Source organism: Phalacrocorax aristotelis, chromosome 5 (assembly GCF_949628215.1).
Source record: "Phalacrocorax aristotelis chromosome 5, bGulAri2.1, whole genome shotgun sequence".
Taxonomy (NCBI): domain Eukaryota; kingdom Metazoa; phylum Chordata; class Aves; order Suliformes; family Phalacrocoracidae; genus Phalacrocorax; species Phalacrocorax aristotelis.
In genome coordinates this window covers 46,176,653-46,201,963 of record NC_134280.1, presented here as the reverse complement: position 1 = coordinate 46,201,963, position 25,311 = coordinate 46,176,653, and the positions used below count along the sequence as shown (strand labels likewise).

General features: G+C 46.4%; 2 protein-coding genes across 8 annotated transcripts in view; both read left to right on the top strand.

Annotated features, from left to right (window-relative positions):
- Positions 1–25,311, top strand: part of LOC142057723 (alpha-ketoglutarate-dependent dioxygenase alkB homolog 3-like) — a 122,687-nt gene that overhangs the window by 28,266 nt on the left and 69,110 nt on the right. For 3 of the 6 annotated variants that reach the window (XM_075094301.1, XM_075094299.1, XM_075094302.1), the window contains one exon: positions 16,484–16,589. The exons of 2 other annotated variants lie outside the window; for them this stretch is intronic. In XM_075094301.1, the coding sequence (XP_074950402.1) occupies positions 16,484–16,589 (106 nt within the window). Of the gene's footprint in view, positions 1–260; positions 6,223–16,483; positions 16,590–25,311 lie in introns of those variants that run through there. One more of the 6 variants, XM_075094308.1, reaches the window with a different exon arrangement.
- C5H11orf96 (chromosome 5 C11orf96 homolog) lies at positions 9,015–15,149 on the top strand. Of its 2 annotated transcripts, XM_075094312.1 has the most exons (2): positions 9,015–12,592; positions 14,432–15,149. In XM_075094312.1, the coding sequence occupies exon 2, from the start codon at positions 14,445–14,447 to the stop codon at positions 14,751–14,753; it is 309 nt and encodes a 102-aa protein (XP_074950413.1). In that variant the 5' UTR covers positions 9,015–12,592; positions 14,432–14,444; the 3' UTR covers positions 14,754–15,149. The 2 variants fall into 2 exon arrangements, with proteins under 2 accessions (XP_074950413.1, XP_074950412.1); XM_075094311.1 differs by lacking the exon at positions 9,015–12,592 and having other exon boundaries at positions 13,867–15,149.

Genomic DNA, 25,311 nt, shown 5'->3' with positions numbered 1-25,311 from the left:
CAAAATCAATTTAGGAACTTGGAATATAAAAAAGTTGCAACTTAATTTAACAAGTCTGCAGTAATCTACAAAGACCTTTTGTTCTCAGTGGCCCTGAGCAGTCAGGACATGAATTTATTGCCTTAGCTGAATGTTTAGAAATGTTAACAAAAAGGCATCACAGGAAATGAATTCCTTTTTTACATCATTCAATTACCTGTATTTTAAATACACAAGCTCATGCCTTTGGGTTCTTTTTTTTTCCCTAATGCCACTTACAGCATCGAGTGCCTAAGGAATATCATTCTAGAGATGCACGGATAAACTTGACCTTTAGGATCATTTATCCAGAACCTGATGGAGTTTGGAAGTGAAGAGGCACTTTGAGGGTTATTGGATATAAACCCACAGCAGATCCAGAGCTTCAGTTTGCTACAGATATAAAGGAAGCCTTAAAGGAGCAGAGTTCTGTGAAATGTCTGGTGGGGAAAAGAATTGATGTTACGAAGATCTTTGACAATCAGAAGCTCCCTGTGTTATGTGGACAGTGCTGTTTTGTTTTCAGAAATTATATGCTATTGGATGATACTAAATCACAGGCTTTAAGTCTGTGAAAAAAACAATGGTTGTTCTTAAAAGAACACAAAGCACATGAAGGATCCAAGAGGTACTGACTGGAGCAGAAAGATTTGGTGAGCAGGTATTTTGCACCTTCTCTTGTCTCCCCTTTCCCCTCAAGTAGTGATCTGTGTTCTAAGTAACAACAAGACAGGATTCTTTTATGTAAAGCCAGCTGTATGTGTGCTGTGTGCACAGAAATGAGAAAGCTGCACTTCATGACAATCTCTTGAGTATTACTCACTTCACCAAGGGGTAGCACGTTGCTTTTCATTTGTAGGTTGCAAAGTCTTTTCCAGTGAAGCAATCAGTTTCATTATTTGTATAACTACTTGAATTATACTAGTGTCTGGTAGAACAGAGGTTCAAGGCTCCCTTCTGCTGTGCACTGTGTGGTCAGACTTTATCCTGTTTATCCATGTAGACAAGACAGACAAAGGCAAGCAGCAGAGACACCTTAGCCACAAGCCTTATCAGCCAGGTCAAAGCTGCCCATTGCTTGAGTATTAATAGTCTTCCATACCTGCTGGCTGAAAACTGTAGCCTCTGTATCATAGGCAGGAAAAGAGAAACATTACTTTCAGAATTTGCTAATTAATTTTTAGTTTCTTTTTTTGTGTTTCTTTTTAGCACGGCTAAATTGTGGCTTCCAGTGATTTCAGGAGGGGCAGGAAATGTCAGTATCTCTAAAATAATCAGGCTTATGCTGCCAAATTTGATACCCAGAAGAACTGGTCCAATGATGTTGACCCAAATTATTATAATGACACTGTAAGTCAGTTGCAAAGCTGCACTAAGTAGAGTGTGGTAGCACCAGATACAGCACTGGCTCTGGTGCTACTGCTCCTAGGTCAATGCATATTGCATTAAAGAATATTACTTGCAGGGTTATCTCTTGAACCTCTGCTGTTACAGAGGGGCAGTCAGCAACTCAGACCTGATTCTAGGCTGACTTTCTGGAATTCTTCAAGTTTGCCTGTCCTAGGTCCGTCTCAGCTATTGGTAGGAACCAGCTTGCTGATGACTGCTGTCTGGATGTTAAGTCAGGTATGCTGCCTATGGGGTTAAGTTCTCACTGCAACTAAATGGCATCCACTGTACTGGATCAAAACGTAGGTTTGGAATGTCTTCACTTTCTGCCTGAACTAGGATCTAAGCAAGGGTAAATACTCTGCCTTGTAACACGTTAATGTTGTTAAGCAAGCTAGTGTCCCTCTTCAGTGCAAGAGTAAGTCGGTGTTTAGAAAATGTCTCTCTCGTCTTAGCCAGCATTTGCTGTAGTTTAAAATTTCTATTTGATGAATGCTGTCAAGTTAATAATACTCAATTATGCCTATTTTTTAATGCTATTGATGACCTAAAGGACAGACTGTTGAGCCATTTCAATCCCCATGCTGTGAAATTGGGCAGAATAATTTTCTTTGTGTATCAAACAACTCTAGAAGCAGTTTCTCTACCTAAAGCACCATACAGCTTTTGAAATAGTTTATTCTTCTAAAATGAATAAACGTTATTAGAAAACTACTTTGTTATCTAGTAATGTCTTCATTTTCATCCCAGTTTGCATGGAAACGTGTTTTTGGAGTATATTTAATGTTAATTCCTTGCGTTTGAATCTAAGATTTGGGGTCTGTGATGTATCTCCTGAGAACTAGTGTCGAAGGAGGCAGATGCTAACTTTCATGTTTACTTTCTTTGGGTAACTGGGGCTTTGTGCACACCCCTGTATGCATGCCCAGGTTTGGCAGTCATGACAGAGTGGTTTTCCTAATGAAGGAGCAGTGCTAATTTTTCCAGTTATTCTGACAAGGCAACAGTTTAGCTTTATCGGGTCGTACAACCTACATTTATTTACACTGTGTTAAGAACAGTCATGCTGCAAAAGAGAGTAGGAAATGGGGATTAGAGGGAAACTTCTAAACTCTCAAACCTCAGTCTGTGGAAATTGCAACTCATTTGAATTCAGTGAAGCTGTGGCATGTAACTGATGATAGGGCCCTAGAGATGGATACTGTTGCGGAAGAACAGTTTTTGACTTACTTCCTTGGTTTCAATTTATAATGTTAGCAAATTGTGTTTTAGTTTCTTTAATTGCTTTGATCTGGGAGAAGACTGAGGTTTCCTCCCCAGCAATAAAATGATTTATAAGAGAAATGCTGCATCCCATGGAGCTCTCTTGGGGAGATACCCTTTTGTTGCTGGTGTCTACTATGTTCTGCTTGTTCTCATGTGTCGACTGTACTCCTGCATATATCTAAATCTGGTGGACATGGAGAGAAGGCATGTGGCATCGTTCCTCCCCCAGTCCTGAGTGCCCTGGCTGCAAGGGGAACAGTTGGCATGGAGGTCAAATTTCTTTGTCAGCTGGGAACTTGTGGGTCCTTCCTTCCTCCAGCCACCTCCTCCCAAAAAAATCACCTAGCCAGGTGGCAGCGGATTGCAACCTCCTGCCTGCCAGGACAGCAGGAAATGGCTTAGAGTGGAGGAGATTCCAGCCCACATCTCCTCAGAAGAGCTTTCTGCAGGGACATTCTTCCTGTAGGTAGAAATTTGTTCCTGAATGCTGCAACCACTCTTAGGGTTCTCAAGATACATCTGCGCAAAAGTGAGATTTAAGAAGTCTTGAGCCTGGTGTTGTTCTTGTGGCACCTAAAGATTTTTTCATTAGAGACCAGGGCAACTTGAAAATTTTTTAGTGCTAATATTCAGCTGTTTCTGGTGTTGGAGTCAAGTGCAGAGGGTATCATATTTAGAATGGAAAAAAGATAGTTAGGTTCCATTCTTTAACTTAAAGATAGCTGGAGGAACCTTTCTCCTAGTTGTATGGATTTGAAAATAATATTTCTAAAAATGCTACCCAAAAGATTTTTTTCCCAGTTATAAAGCTTTGTTCCTTCTCAGGTCTGTTTTGACAGTACAATATTCCCAGCCAAAAGCCTTTTGAAAAAAGGTTTAAACTCAGAATTCACGACATTGAAGTAAAATACATTGTTTCTCTGAAACCAAAGGTTTATACATACACAAAGGGTTTGAGGCAAGGGGCAGGTTGCCTGGGGGTTTTGTCTTTGCTGTTATCACCAGACTCGCCAACCTAAGCATGGAGTAGTCCATCCGTATGAGGTAGTGGAGCAGATGCTAAGAGCTGCTTTGCGCACAGAGCACTTCTGAATTTTATTTTCCATATTCCATGTATTCTCCCTGTGTCTCCAAACTGCCTCTTGTATCCTTTTCCTTTCCCCCTCTCACTCCCATTGTCATTTGTTCATATTTATCTCTAGTTACCTCTCATACGCTCCCTGCTGCAGTGTGACAATATTTTTTTTAACATAGAAGACATAAACTGTAGGTTTACTTTTTTCCTGTTTCTTCATTCTGAAATACTATTTTTCATCAGAGTATTTGTGTCTCTTCCAGGAAAAGCTGAAAAACTGCATTCCTCAAAACAGTTCATTGTCTGTGGCTTTCAAACAGGTTGAGTCTACTAGTTACCCCAGCTAAGATTCACTTTTCCAAAATAGCCGTCACCTTTTCCAAAATATAATGACCCTCAGGCTTGATGATAAGCAGCAGATGAATGGAAGCTGTCTTAGGTAAGGATGGATGGTGGCCTGCCACCCTGAGGGAACACGCAGGGTGCAGCTGTTCTGAAAAAGGAGCGACTCGTTCCATCAACAATATGTAACCATAAGTTTATTTAACACCTATATAAATAATAAGATTATTAATTAACCATACTGGTGTCAGGAACTGCTCTGTTTCCATGCTACTTGCAATAATAATTTAATCCAAAATACTTGAATATTTAAGTACAAACTCTTGATGAGATTAGAGTATGTCTGGTTGAATACTACACTGTTGGGACACACCAGGCTGATCTGAGCACATGCCATTTAAAACAAATAGCAAAGTTCCGTCACTTTTCTGCTATATTTCTTTCTTTTTTTGGGGGTGAGGTGGGAACCTCTTCAGGGCTTTCAGTTTTGGTTAGCTTTAAAGCTGTAGATAATTTTATTCATCCTGTGTCAGATTAATTCTAGCTGTACGTTTTCCACTTGTCATGACTGATGGGCTTAGTATAGCTACATATAGTAATTTATAGCTACAATAGTAATGCAGAAGGAGATGGGGTGCCAGGAAGGGGTTAAGAAACCAGAATTTTTGTACCATAGTATTGGCAAAGTACAGAAGACTCTTCTCCTGGGGTTTGGGTTAGAAGAAGTATGATGGGTGCTGCAAATCCGTAATGCCTCCTCCTCAAGTGCTGCTACTATTGACTTAGCTAAAAAGCATTTAACGCCCACTTTGCCTTTTCCGGTCGCTTTTCAGAGCGGATATGAAATCTGCCTCACTATGTTTTGTTTTCAAAATGCTTCTTTTCCATCCTTGAGGTTTCCATAGCAACCTGGGCCATTTGTTTAAATTGGAGCTCACTGGCCTGCCCTCCCTTGCACCTAACTTCTGCTGAGATCTTGCAGGTATCATCTCCTCTTGAGGGTGACTTGTAAGGGTTATAGAGGGGCTCAGCAGCAGTTGGCTGTAAGAGTGCTGGTCCTTCCCAGAGGGCCCACTCGGCAAGATGACAGATGTGTGTTTTCTCCCTGTTGCCCTGTTTCATTTACCTCATTCTTCTGTGTAATGTTTGATACAGCTTTGTGGAGTTATTACAAGCTCCCTTGAAGAAGAGGTTAGCTGGCAGTTCTTTGGCTGCTCACTCTGGGAAGTGTGTCTCGGCAGAGCTAGGAGGCCTTGTTTTAAGTAAAGAAAGTGGGGACCATGTTGAAGAACTTTAATCAGAATAAGAAGCAAGGAGGTCTATCGCATGGCCTCCATCATTTGGTTTAGACTCCCCAGTGTTCTGATCACTCAGGAGGTTTTGCTGGCTGAGCCAGACTTAGAGCAGAGCCTTCACATCACAGGGGATCATCCAGACTGACGGTGCTCACTGGATCCAGAATGATGCTCAGCCAGAAGTTGTTTCTGCCTATAGCTGCATGTGCAGCTGCTTTGCTGTTCACGTGAGGGTGGTGTTTACTCTCTCTCTAGTTCCATGGTGGAGATACCACATAGACCCCACACTGAAGAGTGGGTACACATTACAGCTGATCTCTGAGTTACCTTTGCCAGTCCTCTGCCCCAGGTGTGTGTTTCCAGTGATGCCTTTGCACCAGGGCAGGCTGTCATGCAACCCTGCAGTGGCTGACCCAGGGAGGTAAGCTAGCTGACCATGATCCCTTAAAGCAGCAAAGAGCAGAAAACAGGCCACTTGGCAGAAGCCATAGGCTAGAAAGAGCCCCAGTGTTGCATGGATGGGGGAGTCATAGCTGTGACTCGTTGCTGGCCATTGGGTCCTCGTTGTCATGAGGGAGGACTTCTTGCCCTGAAGAGTTTATGATTCAGAGGACAGAAGATGAAGCAGGAGCGAACAGAGGCATGACTTGCCAGAGGGCGTACTGGCCTAGACATACAACCTGCAATCCCAGTTCAGTGCATGATTTCTTAGGCTGCAGAGCTTACACAGTTCCCAGTTTCCCCCCTTCCCTCCATTCTGCTTTCTGGAGGCTGATCTGTGCCAGGTTTCTGCGCTGTGCCTGGGAGGAGACGGCCTACCTGACCAGCATGGCGTGCCTTTAGCTTGAAATAGCTGGGGTGGGGGGGATGGGAGGAGGCTAGGAAAGGAGGCGGGCCACAAGATGCATGCTCCTTGATTATTTGGGAAAAGCAAGTGGGAGTGACGGAAGAGGGATTTAAAATTGCCTGGTGGTGGTGTTTTCTGTCAGGAAGCAGTGGGTAGCTGCAGGCTCCCTGGGTTCAGGGCCAGGATGCAGCAGCGGTACCCACCTGCCCAGCCCAGCACAGGGGAGGGGAGGTGGTGGGCATGTCAGTAGGAAAGTTTTTGTGCGTAAGGCAACATTTGCCAATATCTGTGCTTCCCCAGCAGCGATGAAGCCTTCACAGTTTGCACCAGAGAAGAGATTCATTTCCCAGGACAGGCTGACAAGCCAGCATGAAGAAATCCTCCCAGGCCTTAGGGCAAGGAAAGCAATTGAGTGAGGCACTATGTACCGGACACAAGACACAGCATCTTGGTGCTGCAGCAGATAGAATAAAACAGCCTGAGTGTTGGCTGTTTCTCTGTGACTGCTCTGTATTTTGCACTGGTCCGCCTTTCCTTTTGTCGCCTCATCAGTTAACTCCCGACTTCACTTCCATTGCAGAGACCAAAGTGGCTCAATTTTATCTTAGAAAAGCTTCTTCCTGGTGTTACAAAGATCATTCTTCAGCTTTGGGTGCTACGGGCTTTCATCTGACAGGGAAGGGGTTATGCTTTTTTTTCTTTCTGCTTGCCAGCACTAGCACTACATTGGATCCCCTCTTCAAGGCAGGGCTTTGGTCGCTGGAACCACTGTCACTCACCTATTTATTGATGTAGTAATTTTTGTCTAAAGACCCTGAAAAGGTTTAGAGACAGAGTGAAAAATAGTCTGCAGAATTTGGTTACTTGAAGTCTGATAGTTCACTGTCAAGAAACTTCTGTTTTAATCTCTAGACTGCAGTTTATTTCTTTCTTGATTACTTACAAATAGGCTTAAAAAGAGGGGAAAAAAGGACATTTATTCTGCTGAAATACTTGGATGCTCTGCAGTGTTTTTAGCTGCAGAAGAAAGTGGAAGATGAAATCCTTCAGAAATGCTAAGATCCTGTTCGTTGCACTGACTTAAGATTTTTTTAATCTTGACCCACATAAGAAAGGCCAATTTCTTCAGCTTTTGCAAAAATCAGCAGTTGGGTACTTTTTAAGTGATTTTGCGGGGGGAAAAACATTTTTTAAGCTTCTCAACCTGAAACGGGACGTATTTTATTAATTGCAAAAGGTATTATTGAAATACAGATCCTAATTTCTGCACTGCGTCATTGATAGGGTCACAGTAACAACTAGACATACAAATAGTACCTCAACAGTTAAATTGTAGAAGATTAGAGGTTAATTTTGCTCCAGGTGGCAGCAACTTGTACCAGCAGGAATGCTGAAAGCAATCAGTCTCTAAATTTGTTAAAAGTACGGTTTCATTCTTTAAACAGCTGAGTTTTCTGCAATCACTGGTCTCCAGTTGTCTAAACCACACTCTTATCTCGTTTCCCTGTAGCACCATGTCCCAATACGTCAGTAACAGCGCTGGGAAAAGCTGCCATCCCTTCTGACGCCCGCCAGGCCAAACAAGGGAAATTTAATGTAGCAGTTTCCATCAGGGAACATTTTGCAGCTCTCTGAAAACAAAGACTTTTGTTACTACAATTATTGTTAGTGGTGCGATGACAGCCAAATGCTGTTATCCTGCGACGTGCTACTGAAACACTGACTTCTCACTTCAGCTGTCACTTTACAATTAAAACAACTCAATACAGAGAATGAAATAATATATTACTGTGAGGAGCATTAATACATTCAAACATTTTAGTCAGTATGTTGTCTTAGTGCCTACGTTGTCCTAGTGGCAGTGGGCAGAAGCTTTATGGGATTTATTGCAGCTCATAAAAAGTCAGGCAAGACTGCAAATAAGGTACTTGAGGAGGTAGGAGCTTTGAATACCTATACTTTCTGTTAACCGTGTTGTATCAGGAGCTTCTCACAAGCATTATGGAGTGTTTGTCGTGACTGACAGTCATGCCGTGGGTACATCCTTGCCTTGCAGTGCTGGCTGCTGCACTTGAGGGAAATGGACCCGCTCCCAGATCTTAAAACAGGCTGGCAGGGAAAAGTGAGGTTTGAAGAGGGCTAAATGCCATGCACCCTGCAGGCAGTGTGCCGTACGGCCCCCTGCTGGGTTTGCCATCCTAGTCTTTGACCCCAGACTCTGCCCCTTGCTCTTGTTACTCCAGTCTTGGTTCTGCCTTTGACCAGCCTGCATGGCCCTGCTGTTCCTCCTGCTCCCTCCTGTCTTGACCTTCACTGCACTCCTGCCTTTGGCTGACTCCTCTGCTTCAGGGGGTTCCTCATTTCAACTCATCCTTCCTACCAAACCTGACTTTGATCTTTATGGTCTTCATTTTGAAGTGGCCCAAGCCTGACCTGACTGCCCTTGGCCAAGTTACAACAGCACTCCTCTCACATGCCTCACTGGGAAGCTGAAGCGTGGGTTTCAATGTCTTACATCGCAGTAAAAACCCATGGCAGGCTTACATCTCCATTGTCCTAGGCCTGTGACCACGCCTCTGAAATGATTCAGCATTGCATCAATTTACATTTTATGAATATACATATAGATTATATAGTTATACTTAATGGAATTAACAATGCTCAGACTTTGTATGGCTAATGCTGCGTAGTGGAACACCTTCTCTTCCAGGTCAGCTCCCAGCTAGAGAGAGGTGCCAGTGGGGATGGTGACCACCACCCTGCCCGGTGCTGGTAAGCATTCCTGGGCTGGTGGGCTTGGGTGCATGTGAGTGTTGCTAAAACCGTAGTGGCTGTGACTGAGGAACAGGGAGCAGGAGATGCAGCTGGAGGACAGGGAAGAGGAGGAGCCAGGTTTCAGGGACAGACTAAGGAAGGGAGGATCATGCTGTGAAGCTATCTGGAAAAAGAAAAAGTTGGAGTTGCCAACTTAGCTGAATTCAATTTTTAAACAGACTTATTACTTTAGGTTGTCTTAGAAGGCAATGCTTTAGATAAAATGGCCAAGTCTCTATAAAAATGAGACAAACCTCTTAAAAAGTATTCTGTCTAGAGAAGTATCTCAGGAACCTCGATACGTGGCAAGGTGGCACCATTTTTGTGGCAGATCACCTGGGGAGATGTAAAAATCCTTCCATACACCTATAATTCATGCATCAAACATCCAGTTCAAAGCATGCTTCAGAGAACTTGCCCATCCTAGCAACTCCCTGGTATGTCAGTAAGACCTTCCTCATGGAAAGGGCTCGTAGAAATAATTTTTCATAAGCTGCCTGCAAACACCCCCGAGGGACCCGAGCCTTCTGGTGCTGTGCACTGGTGCCTTGCTGAACTACCTGCTCTCCAAGATATGGTGAGTGCTGTAGGGGAGTTTCCTCACACCTTATTGCCTAAGGCTTCTGCCTTGTCTCACATTGCTGAGGACAAAATCGTGGTGCTCAGAGTGTAGGAGAGCCCCAGCCCACAGGAGGCTGGAGTCAGGGTGCACTGCAGAACAAGCCCAATCTTCCCTTGCCTATGGAGGTTTCCAATCCTGCAGCTAAATCCCTGCAGAGAACTGCCTGCTGCAGAGGGGAAAAGTGCTTATGCCTCACCTGTGCTGCCAGATGCAGGGCTCCACATGGCTACCACCGAGTGCTGCCAGGTAGGATGCCCCTCGTCGTGGCCCAAGGAACGTGAGGCATCTGTCTTTAGGAAAATATTTCAAGAGCCACATCAAGCATTTACAATGCTGGCTGTGTGTTGCTCTGTTGGCTGCCTGACTGTGAGCATGCGGGTGTGTGATCCCTACTGTAGGATTACCCTCAGGCAGTCAGCTGCTGGGGGTGGCTTTGCTTTTATTTATGTTTGTTAAAAGGAAAAAAGTGTTAAAAGGCTGTTAAAGTCCCAGCTGGAAACACTGGAAAGAAAGACAAAGGATATCCAACCAAATGCATAAGGAAAGGGATAAGGCAACCTGAAGTGTGTAGCCCTTGCAAGTAATTAGTCAAACAATTCCCTGGTGTAAATGCATTCACGTGTGCTTGAGAGAGGTTTGGCTGCTGAGTTAAACTGTGCTTGGCGGTGCTGCTGTTTTGTTACGAGAGTTAGAAAGTAGCAATGGCTTGCTTTCTTCCAGGCAGCAGAGCCAGAGTGGGTTTCCATTGGGCCTCGCTGAGTAACTTCTGTTCCTGTCAGAAAGGTACAATTTCAAGTTCAAATCAAATGTGTGTGTGCACGCAGAGAAAAAGATGAGCTTACCTTCTGCTTTCAGAAGTAACTTGCGTTGAGTGCCTCTTTATTTTGTCCTTTCCTATTTGTAATATGGTGTTCGTTAGCTTGCATTTAGCCAAATGTTATTATTTTTTTTTAAATGGTTGTTTCAGGATGTGAACTATACTGGAGAAGGAACTGCAACTCCTTCCCACTTCTGATGGAAATTAATTAATGGAGTAGAATGCTGAGGAGATGATGTGCATGACAAGGCGCTGTGTTGTGGCTGACAGAGTACAAAGTGTTACTGGAAGCCTGGCAGGACAGCAAGAGGCAGGTTTTACTCTCGAGTATGTTTTGAGAGGAGATTTAAAACCCACCTGCTGGGGATGGGCTGAAGGCATCCCGCTGGGAAGCAGCTTATCCCACTGACTTGCAGGGAGGCCCTGTCAACTCTGATGACAGGGTTACAGCGCTGCTCCATTTTTGGGGCACAAACCACGGTGTTCAGCATATCCGCACTGGCATCGCCTCACTACAGGTGGTTTCTGTGGAAGCCCTGGCCTTTGAGAAGTTTCTTTTTCTTCAGAAAGGGGTGGATTTCTCTCTCTCTCTTCTCACTCTTTCCCTTCCCTTCAGTGGCATTCAGTCTGATAGCCAGCAAGAGGAATAATAATTAATAGGCTATGCATGTATTTCCTATAATTGCATTGTAAAATGAGTGACCTGATGACATAAACTAATTGCTGTGGTGCTGTTTCAGCAGCGTTAGCTGTTTCTCCTCGTGTGAAACTGGCATTTTAACTCTCCAAGGCCCCACAGCTGTTGAGTGGATATTTTATGTAAAATATGCAGCATTTGAAACATTCCCAGCCCCAGGTAAAGGTCCCCCCCAGCCCCTGGGCAGTGCCCTGGTGTACAATGTGACTTCAGCCCTGTACTATGCAGGAAAGAAATCCGCTCTGATGATCCACATGGCAGAGAGTTTGTGTAATCTATACCATGAGGTCACATTTCAGTATCGGGAGCAACCGAGATTAAAGTCATGATTTAAACCACTGGAGTAAATATAGTTTTTACATTAGCGCATTGCAGACCTAACTTGGGGGATTATGTCACAGGATATTTTTTCTGAATTGTCTCAAATAAAATCTTAAGGCCTCCCAGTTATTACCATGGTGATGATGTTCCAACTCAGCGTTGCAACTTCCCAGAGCATTTTGTAATCAGAACAGGGAGGGAATGAAATGTTCGCTCTACCTGAAGCAAAACCAGTTTGCCCTCATACTGAACTTTCTGTATGAAACCAGATGGGCAGTTTGGACTGGGGATGCGTGTGTTGAATTTCAGATACCAAGTCAACCGGCCTTTCTTTTTGCAGGGCCTTGGATCCTCTTATGTTAGGCTGTTGCTAGAGCAGATTAAATTTACCTTGCTTCATATGAATGTGAGATGCTTTTCTCCACTGCCAGAACAAGGCTCCTATGCCAACCCACAGCTTGTGTCTGCAGGACAGACAAGCTCAGCCCCAGGAGTCCAAACTGTTCTGCAGACTCGTCCTCATGGAGGGCTGTGCTGAGGAGACACAGTTTGGCCCTCACCCTGCTGCAGGACCAAGTTGTCGGGAATAAAAACTGTCGTAAAATGGGGCTCGGGGAGAGGGAATCGCTGTACTGGAGGTAAGAGCTTTACAGGCTAAAGTCAACAGTAAAAAACACAGCCTTCTCCAAGGTGGAATGATTCAATTTGACCAAACAGAAAATTGTTCCCTTATTAAGCTAATTTTATCTCCCCCAAAAAAGTCTTCAAACTGTACCTGGCCCTAAAGCTGCCTTGGGGACCCAAGGAGCTAAGAGATTGCAGCCAGGTGCTTCCTAAAGCTGAGACTCTTCATGTTTCTTTTATGCCGCAAGAGGCAAAGCAGCCAGACTTCTGGAAATGCACTACCAAGTGCCTCTGGTCCCCTATCTCCCAAAGCTGTACTGATTTTATCCCATTTGAGACAGGGCTGTAATTAGAACGGTTTGTTTCCAGTGCAGATCCTGAAACATTGCCACTGCTAAGGCAGTGTGAAAGGAGGAGAGACCAGTCCTGACTCTTACCCAGAGACAAAGTTGAGACTTTCTCATGGTGAGCTCATAAAAATAAGTGCCTTTTGGCATGCTGGACTATGGCACAGGATGTGTGTGCTATATGTTAAAGCTTCTGTTTTTTCTCACAGCACTCGTCTACCTCTGTACAAAGAATATGTTTTGTAGCGAAGTGCAACAAACTCAAGCTAGCTGCAGATGTGCTAGCTTGGGCATAGAACCCAGGGCTGCTGGGGTAAGCACACACCTCTCTGTGGGCTAATTCACCGGCTGATGCTGGAGTTGGCCCAGGTAGCACTATGCTGCACTGCGGTGGGTGCGTGCCGAGCACAGGGGTACTTACTTCTGCACAAACCCTGGGGCCTTGAGTGCCCTGTCCCCATCCCCTTGCTGGCACAGACCAGGATTCCCAATGCCATTGCTAAGCCTCTGCTTCCCTCCTGGTTCCTAATCAAGCTTCAAAAATAACCTCTTGAGTGGGTGAAGCTATACCAGAGAATGTCTTTATGGGAATAGTCTAACATTAGCCCTGAAGAGGGGACAGACTCACCCTTTCAGGCTCTTCCTCCCTCATGCTTTTCTACTCTGCTTCCTTCTAGCTCCTTTCCTATTCCTGTTATACATTTTTCTTATGCTGTTGGGTTTTTCCGCCACTGAGACTCCTTAGCGCACACAGCTTTAAAGCATGGTCCCAGCCGTTACTAATCTGCAAGCTTTTGTTTCAGCTCAGTAATACTTGTATGCTGTTTTTTCTCTGAGGATCCAATTGCACATCATATCAAAGAAGAATTAGAGCCCACAGGGAATGGAAAATTTTAGGATCCCTTCCAAAAGGAAAAAAAAAAATGGAGTCACACTGAAGTGGGCATTTAAACTAGATTAGAGGTGGCAGAGTTGGGAACAGACCCCAGTGTCTTGAGTCCTGCTTAACCCTCTGTTGCTGATGATTTCTTGGCTGGGACCATCCTCTGGAGTTTGCATTTGGGGCATTGTGGTATTCAGCTTTGGGCTGGCTGTGGGATTTCTTTTAACCGTATGTATGCTATCCTGATGGTAGCAATCCCTACTGAAGGCTGCCGTGACACGTCTGTTAGTATTCATTTACAGCCATAGACATTGTAGTACTCATAACAAAGGTTGTGAGGTAAGATACAGAGAGCTGAGCCGTCGCTGTGGCTCTTGGGGATGTAGTGAGGCCTCGATAACCTGCTGGATGGACGTTCCCCTGGGCGCCCAGGGGATGGATGCTCTGGGGCCGGGGCTGGGGGAGAGGAAACAGGGGACTGGAGCTAGGGTAGAGGAGGAGAGGAGCCAGGGGAAGGGGACTGGGGACCGGCAAGGGTCGCGGGGGCCGAGGGCGAAGCCTCCGCAGGGGCAGCGGCGAGGCATCCCCCCGCCGCCCCACTCCCAATCCCGCCCCCGGGCCAGGGGGGTTCCGGGGGCGGCGGTGGCGAGCTGACAGCGGTACCGGGAGAGGACGTCAGGCGGAAGGGAAGGGCCCGACAGGCTGCAAGCGGGCTCCGCTGCCGTCTGAGCATGCTCCCGCGGGGGCAGCGCCGGTGTATATAACGGCGGCGAGGGGCCGGCGGCAGCAGCGGCTCCGTTGAGGCGGCGGGAAGCATCGCACCCTGCGCTCTGCACCGCACACCGGACCGGACCCGATCCGACCCTGCCGCTCCTCTCCCCGCGGTACCGCTCCTGTCGGCGGGGTCCCGTTCCGTCCCCGCCCGGCCGCCGCTGCTCGCCGGAGCCCCGGCATCCCGCCCGGCACGGCCGAAGCAGCCCACCCCGCTCCGCCGGCCCCGGCCCCCGCGGCGGGCACTCCCGCGGGTGGCAGGATGGCCGCCAAGCCGGCCGAGCTGATGGGGGTCTGCTCCAGCTACCAGGCGGTGATGCCCCACTTCGTCTGCCTGGCCGAGGAGTTCCCCCCGCCCGCCCGCCCCGCCAAGGCCGCCCGGGGCAAGCCGCGGCGGCCCCGGCAGTCGCGCTTCAAGACTCAGCCGGTGACTTTCGACGAGATCCAGGAGGTGGAGGAGGAGGGGGTGTCCCCCATGGAGGAGGAGAAGGCCAAGAAGTCCTTCCTGCAGTCGCTGGAGTGCCTGCGGCGGAGCACTCAGAACCTCAGCCTGCAGCGGGACCGCCTGGGCAGCTGCCGCCTCCGCAACAGCCTCGACTCCAGCGACTCGGACTCGGCCCTCTGAGGGCGGCTGGACTCGCCTAGGCGGGACCCGGCCCGGCTCGGTGGGACTCGGTGGGGCTCGGCCCGGCTAGGCGGGACCCGGCTGAACCCGGCCAGGGCTGCGAGGAGCCGCCGGCTGAGGAGCGCCCTGAGCGGGCAGCCGGGTTGGGATGTTTTCTAAGAAAGCGCTTGTACCTTCGTTTCTATTTGATTGTATGAAACTCTCCGTTTAAAAGACAAAAAAAATATCTTTTCTATTTGTTAGAAGAAATGAGCTGTTATAGATGCATTGAACTGCTGGACTTTATATTTATTTTTGCATTTAAACTGTTGACTGCATTAATTTAATATGTTTCTACCTGAATGCCTGTTATTATTTCCATGAAAGAGTAATAAAATCTGATATATTTGCACAGTACGTACCGGACTGTTCTTATTTCAGGGGTCTACCGCCCTCTTTCAGCTTCCTTTACCCTTTTGAAGGCTAAAGGGATTTAAAGGCTGTTGGCAGCTGATGTGGCAGCAGTAATGCCTTCTGCAGGGATGCTGCTCAGAGGCATTTTGCAGTCCGTACTGTCAGGTGCACGCTAATGAAACGAGAGCCAAGGCAGAGTGATTTTAGATTACTTTTTTGCTTGTTGGAGATCTTTGTGCTAACCTGAATTTATGTTTAAGGAGCGTATAACTGGTTGTCTGAGAGCCTGAATGCAACTGGGCAAGCCTAGTGCATGCACATAAATGTGTATATACTTTCTGTTCTCATCCAAGTTGGTTTTGCCTCTCCTCCCCTTCCCCTTCTGACCCGTGAGGTGTTTAGTGCTGCAGGGATGTCTGGTAGTTTGTTATCGTGCAGTTCGCTAGAGTAAGCGGTACTTGTGGAAGTTCTTTTCTTGCAGTTGAAAAGCAAGGGTATTTTGATGTGGTATAAGAGTGAAGTTATGCGGGGCTTCTGTGTGTGGGTGTGTGTAAGATTTTGTAATATTTTTCTCTCGCCATGGTGTATGTGCCGAGGAGCATCTGAAGCTCCCTACAGAAGGGAGAGCAAATTCCTGGACTGGGAATCTTTTCCCTGTATTTTCTTCACTCTCTTGAAATACTTCTGTGCTAATAGTGTAATCCCATGGGAGCATCTGCCTTGGAGGTGAGCCTCAGGCACTTGAAACTTCCCAGCTATTAGGTATTATCAGGACAATGAGCTGTAGACTCTAATTAACATCTCTGGTAAGATTTTCTGGTGAGTTACAGCTTTTCTTATGTCCTGGCTTGAAGTGCAATCATACCGATAAATAGCGATAAACAGCATGCTGTGAGCTTATCAGGGGAGGTAAGGGCTGGGGAGGAAGAAGAGGATGAACAGGGTGCCTAGTCAGAGCTGGTAACCACGGGCTTACATCCACTGGGCACTGAAGTAAAGCAAACGACCTGCATGAAGAGGCCGGTGGTGGCTCTGGGCACAGCTGAAGCCTGTCTCTCTTCCTCTTGCTTAAAGCTGAGGAAAATCAGGAGCGGGGGCTGTCTTGGTTTTGGACAGATCCTTCACCAACTTCTATAAGGGAAGAGTTTTAAAAAATCCCTTGCAGTAGGAAAGCCACCTGACCTCCAGCAGCAGGGGAGGGTCGTGCATGCGATCCAGCAGGTAAGGAAAGAGGTCTGGGCTTTTGACCTGACCTCCTTGTAAAAAAAAGCATCTAAACCACCTCACTGTCCCCTTGCATGCAGTCTGTGAAACAGCTTGTCTCCCTTTGCTGTTAGATCCTGATGGCCGCTTTCTGTGTAAGCGCAGTACATACACAATATCTGCATACAAGGCAAAGCAACTTGACCTCAGAGCAGCTCTCAGCCAGGCAAACTGGACTCGGTAAGTAATAATTAGTTACTAACTGCTGGGCTAATTTTTCTTGATGACTTCCTAATGCTGTTAGAAATCTGGGAGTTTTGAGCTTGTGAAAAGGTTTGAAACATCTGTGGGAACTCTATAGCCATGTGCCTAAATGTTGCATAATGTTCACAGAGGACTAATGAGCTCTGTAAGATTTCCAGAGCCTATACAGCCACCTCCCCATATCACAGGTTTCAGACTACTTTTCAGTCTTGCTTGGCTTTCGGCTCTGCTGCAAATCCCCATGATACATGAAGTGTGTGGTAGCTTCAAGAGGCTGTGAGCACACGGTCCTCTTCCCTGCTTATCATTTCTGTTTGGCAGCTGGGATTAATAGCAGGCCATTTACTGTCATCCTTCCCATCCCTGCGTTAGTGTGCAGCTGTGCTGCCATCATGCAGGAGGGACAGGAGGCTGTGCTGCTCCAGCCAGCAGCAAAGCATCGGGTACATGCTTCCTGAAAGGGTGAAAATAGCCCTATTCCCTTTCCTCTTTCTGGAGACAAATGTGGATGTTAACACAGAGAACAAAGAGGGTTTGAGAATCTGTTGTAGCATAATATTTGAGAAAAAGCCATATTCCAGTGGTTAGGATGAATAAGTAAGTTTCTCTTCAACTGTTTTTTGTTAACATTTTTCTGCTCCATCTCAAAGTGAATAACATGGGAGGTGCCAGTGCTAAAGATAGTCTAGCGTTTATCTTCCAAACTGTTATGACGAAGGCAAAAGGGTGAAAAGCCAGGGTGTTTTAGCTCTGTCCTGGAGAGGCCCTCCTGAATGCAGCTGGAAAAATAAACCTCCCTTCCAGTCTTCCTGTGCTGCTAATTTTGAAGGTTTCTCTTGCGATGTCTTTTAGCATTGTGGGTATCTGTCCTGTAAGGATTGCAGGAAGACCTACTAAATTCACTTAACTGGGTGTAATCAACTATATCAAAGGGGTTTGAGTCTGTCACCCACTACCCAGGCTTGAGATGTGGGTTGTACGTTTCCCTTCAGCATTTCAAAGCTTAAAAGCATCCAAGAGATGCTGCTTGCAGTGGCATCAGGATGGCCGCACTGATGAGCGGCGCCCAGGATGGCAGCGAAGAGGCATGAGCATCCTATATCTGCACAGAAATGAGCTGGGAGCCAAACACTCGTGGCATAGCAGGATGGGTATCAGGGTGGAGGGGAGACCGAGCACCCCAGGAGTGCCTTCAGCCCCATTTTTCCAAATCACAGGAAATCACACAGCAGAATTTGTCTTTCATAGGACCATTTTATTCTTGTATTGCCGCATGTGTAAATTATCCTGTCCTCTGCGGTGAGAGGAGCACCCAGTGGACTGAGTAAAAGCTCCAACTTGAAAGCAATTCTTTTATTCTCTTCCTATTTTATGTCCAGTCCCCTTCAGGCTTGTCAGCATTTTCGCCTGAGTTTGTGTTGAAATGCTGCGTTAGTGTAAAGGTACTCATGCTGGCGTGGTGGATCTGTGCCTCCGTGGCTTACGTTGGCCTGACAAGCATAGTGGGGATCTGACTGGTGCAGTATTGTTGCTCTCCTGGCATCGGCAAAGAAAAATCCTCACTGTGCACCTTATGGACAAGCTTTTTCTGCTTTTTTTTTCCCAAAACATTTAGTTAAATTTGACTCATTAATTCATGGAGGATTTCTGGTTACAATTTAGTGTTCACCTCAAGGGGCTGAGGACAGTCTCCTCTCCTAGCTGTTTGCGCACCATTTCTGCCATCGGATGCCTTCCCTCGTCTCTGGGTTTCCAGTGGCTCACTGGGGACACTTCAGAGTGGAGCTGCTATCAGCAACAAATATGAGAAGGTGCTTGTAATTCCTGCAGGTTTCTGTGCTGGGATCCAGAGAATGCATTTGCTTTAGGAGCTGGTTAATGATGACACAACTCTTCTGACTCTTCTCAGTGCTGTGGGACCACAGTGGGTGGACTGTGGGACAAAGCACAAACCAAGACATCTATTCAGTTGTCAGACTGACAGCAAACTAATTGCCATGTAACGGGCCAACAGACAAGCTCTAGCAAATCTGGTTGCTGTGGTTTTCAAATGTTAGCAGTGCCGGCAGTTTGCTGGCTGCCCTTTGAGGGCTTGTAGCTCCCTGGCAGCGTTAGCAGAGCACAGTGTGTGTGGACCTGAGCCCTGAGGGCCCTCGATCTTTGTGGGCTATTGAGGCCACCACCAGAGAGGAGATGGGCATGGTTCTCCAGGTTGCATCTAGCCCTGTTTGAATTTCAGCTCTGGTGGCATGGCTGGGCCCAAGCTGTCTTTTGTACATGTGCAAGGTGCCCATGGGGCTTGCATTTCTGTGTGTGTGTGTGGTGGGGGAAATACCCTGGGGAGGCGCAGATAGCCTGAGATCCCTGAGCAGAGCTCAGGCTGCCTGTGCAGTGATGCACCTGTGCCCTGGATTTGTGGTTTAGCTTCTCACAGTCATCTTAAACAGAGTGTGCAAGCTGTGCACAGTGCTTCAGGAAGCCTGGCTCCAAACTTTAGGGGTATTTTTTAAGCTGTAAGGATGTGAGATTACATCCTGAGCAGAAAATAATCATGTGTCCGGTGATAACACATACAAGGGGAGCTCACCTTCTCCTGAAGTAAGAGTCCATTGCACAGGACAGGGAGGTGGCCAGCACAACCCTGCAGGCTTCATCAAGAAGTAGTATGCGGTCTTTCACTTCCAATTGAGCAGCCGACTGAACCCAGGTGGCTGAACTTGAGAGAATTTATTAATTTTGGGAATGAATTAATTCCCAACCAGCATCTCATCACACATACATGTGTGTGTGTTCCTGTGCCTGGTCTGTCTAGTCTAGAGTGAGTGCTGCTAACAGAGTGGCCCAGCTCTTCACTGTAGAGCAAAGCACCTCCAGCTATTTAATTGACAGTGCAGCTAGTTTAACTGGTACCAGGGGAGGAGGAAATACTTCCTGCGTAATGAATAACTGTGGTGTCAGAGTCGTGTGGCCATTTCTTGTGCCAGAGCATCAGCTTTAAGGCTATTAAATGTGTGAACTTGGCAATTATGCACTTGCGACTACTGTGTTAGCAAATGTCACGATGTGTTATAAATAGTATAGGGTCAAATCCTGATTTTGGCTGCAACGGTGTCAGATTGGCTTTGGTCCTGCTGTGCTCTGGAGTTGATCTCTATTTGCCCCTTGAGAATTCATGCTATTTGCTGATGTTCCTGAGCATGTTTCTGGACTGGCTTGAAATGTCCAGGCTGTTGCTCCCCTGCTCTGATACTCTGAGGCTTCACACAACCTTACAGAAACGTAATTATTGTTGTGCTTTGGGGGCAGTGTGGGTGATGTGCACCTGCCTGGCTGGGACATCCATGCCCTGCTCCCAGACAGAGTGGGAGCTGGTGGCAGCAATGGGGAGAGGCTGGAGGAGCTGAGGCAAGAGTGGAGGGGGCTTTCCTTTGGGCTCTCCCTGAGTCCGTACTGATACGAAACTGCAGAAGACATTCTTTGAAACCAAACCAAGGTTTGCCTGGGTCTGATTTCAAGCAAAACAAGATCTACCGTGATAATTTACGACTCTGTCTCCAACAGAGATTCTTTGTTTGGAAATATTTGCATTGAAGAGGTTGAAGTTATTTATTAGGAACGGGTGAAAGGGAAGTTTTCTTCCTCAGCTTGATTTAAGACCCTGTTGTTTTGGAAGATTTTTTTTTTCCCCCCTGTGAAGAAAATGACCTTTCTTGGGCAGGAGGGAAGGGGACGGGCAAGGAGAGAACACAGCTCGCTTGTGAAACGAGTCTTGGCTAATACAAAACCTTGTGAAGGATGTTTATGTGCTTGCTACATTTAATCTGGGGTTCTGGCAAGTCAGTGTTTTCCCTTTGAGAAGTATTTGGAGGTCCTGACCATGATAGTTAAAGATCCATTTCGGTCTCTTTTAACAGCAACCTCTAATGTCTGAGGGAGCCTGCACTCTGCTGACTTGAATCTTTCAGGGGAAGTTCAGGAAGGCAACATGGTTTTTCCACTGTTCCTTAAGTAAAAGCAAACAGAAGTAAAGAAGCATTGGAAACACAGGTTATTGCTCGTGCTTACTGTTAAACATTTGCTGTTAAGCTGAGTTGGATGCATTTCAACCATATGGCAGCAGTGCGTATGTGGCTGGCATTTATTGACCAGGAATGCATGCAGGGGGGTTTCACAGAGGTGTGGATGCAGTATTGTGGTGACCTGCACCAGCTCCAAGGTACTCCACACTTTGGAGGCAGACTGAACACTTGGGTTTTGAAGGGGTGGAAAGATGCAGAGGCACCAAAACCTGGAAGGACACATCTCTGTCACTTTGCAGAGAGGCAGATAAAGCAGAGTTGCCTGGGAATGGAAAGGAAAGAAAGAAAGAATGCAAGAAAGAAAAAGTCAAAAATACCCAACATCAGAGCAAAATTGGATGTGGCCAACTTGCCTAAGAAGGCAAACAAGAGAGTCTGTTTTCAATCAACTTCCATTAGTAGCACCCCTGAGTTTACACACCCTTGGGATCCAATGAAATGAAGTTTTGCCTGCTTTTTCTAGTTCTGAAGCATATTGACATTTTTTATGTGACATTCTTGCTTCCCAAAATAAATGTGAGAGTTATCAACCAACTCCTCCTATTCCCAGAAGATCAACCCAAAATAACCAATCCACTAGCTTTAGGAGTTTAGTTATTTTATGACTGTGTCTGTGTGTGTGTTTACTCCTGAATAAAGTGCCCCTATGTGTTTTTACCATACAGATGAAGCAAGCAAGAGGGCAGAGCAGGGGAGGTGGTAGGATTGCTGTGATTTCTGCTTAGCTTTAGATGTGAAGGTGCTCTAAGGCTCAGGTCAGGGGTGCTGGTGGTTGGGGGTCCTGGGATTTACTGCTTGTTCAGGGACAGAAAATGGTCTCATGCTCACAGTGAGGTAGTGCTGTTTCTGATCCTCCTGCTGGTGCACTGTGTGGCCCCAAGCAAGTTGCTTCTCTCTGGGCCTCAGTTTCCCTGTAGAAGACAGGGAATTGATGAGGCTTGATTTGTTAACGCTGCAGATGGAGGGCTGTTGCTTTGCAGCCACAGGAGATGTGTTTGGTGGGTCAACGGAGAGGACTTGGATGTATTCAGAGGACAAACGTGATGTCATGACTTATAAAACTCACAGCTGCATGGTGAGATCACCTGTGCCAGAGAAGGAGGCATTGCTTTGCCAGAGCGCCCTGCACAGAGCCTGAGCCCCTCTGGCCCAGACTCCGTGTCACTCGTCAGAGGCTGTGTGCAGCCCCTGGCTGACCAGACGCCACCCGTCCTTTGAGGACATGAAGACTTTCTGCTGCTCAGCAGATACTTTTGGGAACTGGGGAGGAAAAAGTGTCCTGCTACTTGCTGGTGAACTGTGCTAGGATTTGAGGCTGAGAAAGTTGATGAATGGTATTTACCCATTACCAGGCTTCTCAGGGGTCCCATCCCCCTGCTCAGGGACCTGAGCCTGGTGGCTCTCCTCCTTCTGCTATGCAGGGACCCCATGGTGTTTCTACATTAGGAAAGGGCTTATTTTGTCAGCATGAATGTGAGGCTGCATCAGGGAGGAAGGAGGGCTTCATGTGAGCATCTGAGAGGAGAAGGTTGCATCGTGTCTGAGCCAAAACATGGTTGCTTCAGAAGCTTAGTGGAAAGGAGCGGACCAGAAGGACTTACAAGGAATGTGAGGGCTGAGTATGTCAACCAGGAGAGGAGTAACGCTTTATGTGAAAGAAAACCTGATTTAAACAACATAGCTAAGTAAATCTTGCCAGCAAGTACCACAGAATCCTTGCAGATGGAGATGTCATGCCCCCATAGGATCAGTATGTGACTAGGGTGGTGATATGGAGCACCCAGAGGGGATGCTGCAATGGATGAGCTATTCTGTGTATAAAGGCAGCCAATAAAGCAATAAAGAGAAATTTCACATCACCTCATACAGACAGGGTAAATATTGCAAAAGGACGTGATGGTGGTGCTACATTTTGGTACTATAAGCAGTGCTCCCTAGAGCAACAAGTCTGAGCACCTATAAGCCTCGAGGAGCTCTTGATTTAGAGTATACAGAAGCAATGAGGAGTCACTCTGCAATAGTGATAATCAAACATTTAAATATCACATCTCTGTAGGGTAAAATTTCCTTCCCCCATCCACTACAGTAACACCTTATCTTCAAAGATGAAAATTAAAAGAAGTCAAAAAAGTAAAAAAGGCTTACAGATATCTAGGCTCTGTATATTAGGAGTCCATGATAAATTGAACTACCAGAAAGACTTCTCAAAAAGAATAAAAATAGCTAGGATAGTTAAACAGTAGATTAAAGAATATTATTAGAAATAAAAAGATATCCTGCAAAAAGTATCAGTCATGTCCAAAGGGGGAAAACAGAAAAGATCATAAATGCTGGAATGCTAAATGTGAAATCATAATAAGACATGCTTAAAAAAAAGATTTTGAAGAATGGCTTGTAAAAGGCTAGAAGCTTCTGCTATAAACTTTTGCAAACATATCGAAAGAAGGAAGCTTGCTAGAAAGTCTTTGGCCCTCTGGCTGAACAGAGACTAAAGTGAACACTCAGGGAAGATAAGGCAATATCAGAAAAGCTAAGTCTATTTCTTGCAACTGTGTAAACCTCATATACTTGACTATATATTCAATATGAAGTACTCTAATGCAGCGGTTATTGATGGTGAAAGAGATGCTGGAGTCATTGGGGATAGTCTTACGTCAACTTGCTATTCAGTAACGATTAAGTCATAAGATTGTTGATAACTACGAGGCAAGAAATCAAGAGCAAAATCCTAATCTGGCAACTGTCTAAAATGACAGTGCTCTAGTATCTTGAATATTTTGTTTAAGTCTAGTTATTAAAAAAAAAAACAAACACAAAAAACCCCCCAGTTATCTATATTTCCTGCTGTTGAACAGAAATTTAATAGAAAAAAAAAAAAAGGAAGATAGGAGGGAGAGGCAGGAACTAATGAATGATTTCCAAAGATCACTGAGGAACTTCTTAATTATTCTGATAATACAGGATCTGCAGCAGCATATAAGTTATTGGACAGCAGGTTTGGGACAAATGAAAGGAAATACTTTTCTTGCACAAGTAATGACAGAATCACACAATTTACTGTCAAAGGATGTTGTGGATGCCAGAAGGACCAGCCTACTCAAAAATCAATTAGGCAAATTCTTAGGAGAAGAGTTTATGCAGAGCTAGTAACGATCACATGGGGATGGACGACAGAGGCTTCCCAAGCCACCAGTGGCCAGAAGCCAGGCAGGTACAACCAGGTGATGTACTAGTGCTGCCTGTGTGCAGTTGCAGCTGGGATGAGGGACATTTATCTGACCAGCAGCAGCCTCTGGATGCCCCTGGGCTGCTGCCCAGCTGTGCTGGCTGCCTGCACTATTCTGGGGCAAAGTCCAGCTGGCCAGTCTGGCCTGGGTGCGACCCTGCAGCTGCCTGTCCAGGCAGAGCAAAGGCAGGTCAGAGGTGCTGATACCCTGCCAACGCTCCCCAGGTAGTGCACAGCTCTTGGCTGGGGGCACAGTTGTCATGGCTGTGATGGAACAACAGCCCCTTCCCCACGTGGCATCAGGTCTCCAGTGGGAAGTGAGCGCTGGAGTGGTCCCTCCAAGAATGTTATTGATACCTGCCTTGGAGGAGGGTGTTCAAGGCTGTGGTGTTTGCTGCACAAATGTTGTGTTAAGCCCAAGACTGGGGGAAATTTTTTGGTAGGAGCCAGGCAGGTTGCCCTGAGGCTCATTGTACTGAGCTACCCAGTTGGCCAGGCACTGCAGGTGGGTGGGCTGAGGCAAGAGGCTGAGTGTCCCCATGCAGCCCATCTCTGCCCACAGCAATGCCATGCCCAGTGCTGCGGTGCATGTGTCTCTGCATGTGTCTGTGCTTTTGGTTTGGTTGCTTTCAAGCAATCAGAAACTTGGCTTTATAAGCAGAAAGCAAAGATTTCTGTGCTTGTCCTCCCATGTCCATGTCTCTATGGATGTGCACTTTATCTCCTACCCTGTGCTTAATTCCTGTATAGGCACTTGGCGACTGATCTTAAAGTGAGCATCAGCACCACCTCCTCCAGAACATATCTAAATAAAGAAGTCAAGTGCCAGCATATGGTTCCTTTCCAACTGCCATGTTGGTCCTATTAGAGAAAATGGTTATGTTTATAGCCTGTAGGGTTAACATTTCAGGGGGCATGATTAGAAAAATAAAATAAATGTCCAAATAAAAAGAATTGGGCTGCATTTTGCAATGACTAAGTAACTCCACTCAATAAATTGAATTATACTGAGCGAGGAATAAATTGCCCCAGAATTTGGCTCAGGGTTCATTGCTGGAGCCCGGACAATAATAACAGGTAGACTGGGATTGTATGTGAAAAGCCAGGATTGTGCTTTTCCCTGCTGTTACCAAATGTGCAGAACCTATTTTTATCGAGTATGTCCCTAGCTCACGTACGATGGGTTGAAAGCTCCAGTCACTGTGTGATGCCCCCGCTTCCTACACAAACATGCTCATACACGTGTGCAAGGCCTTGGCTGATCCTCGTGGCTTGGCTTGACGTCTTTCCTGCTGCTTATCTGCAGGGCTTGGACAAGGCCAGTGAAACTCTGGAGAGGGTCCCGGTGCTGCTGAGTGTATTGCACCCTCCTGCTCAGGGCTATCCAAGTCCT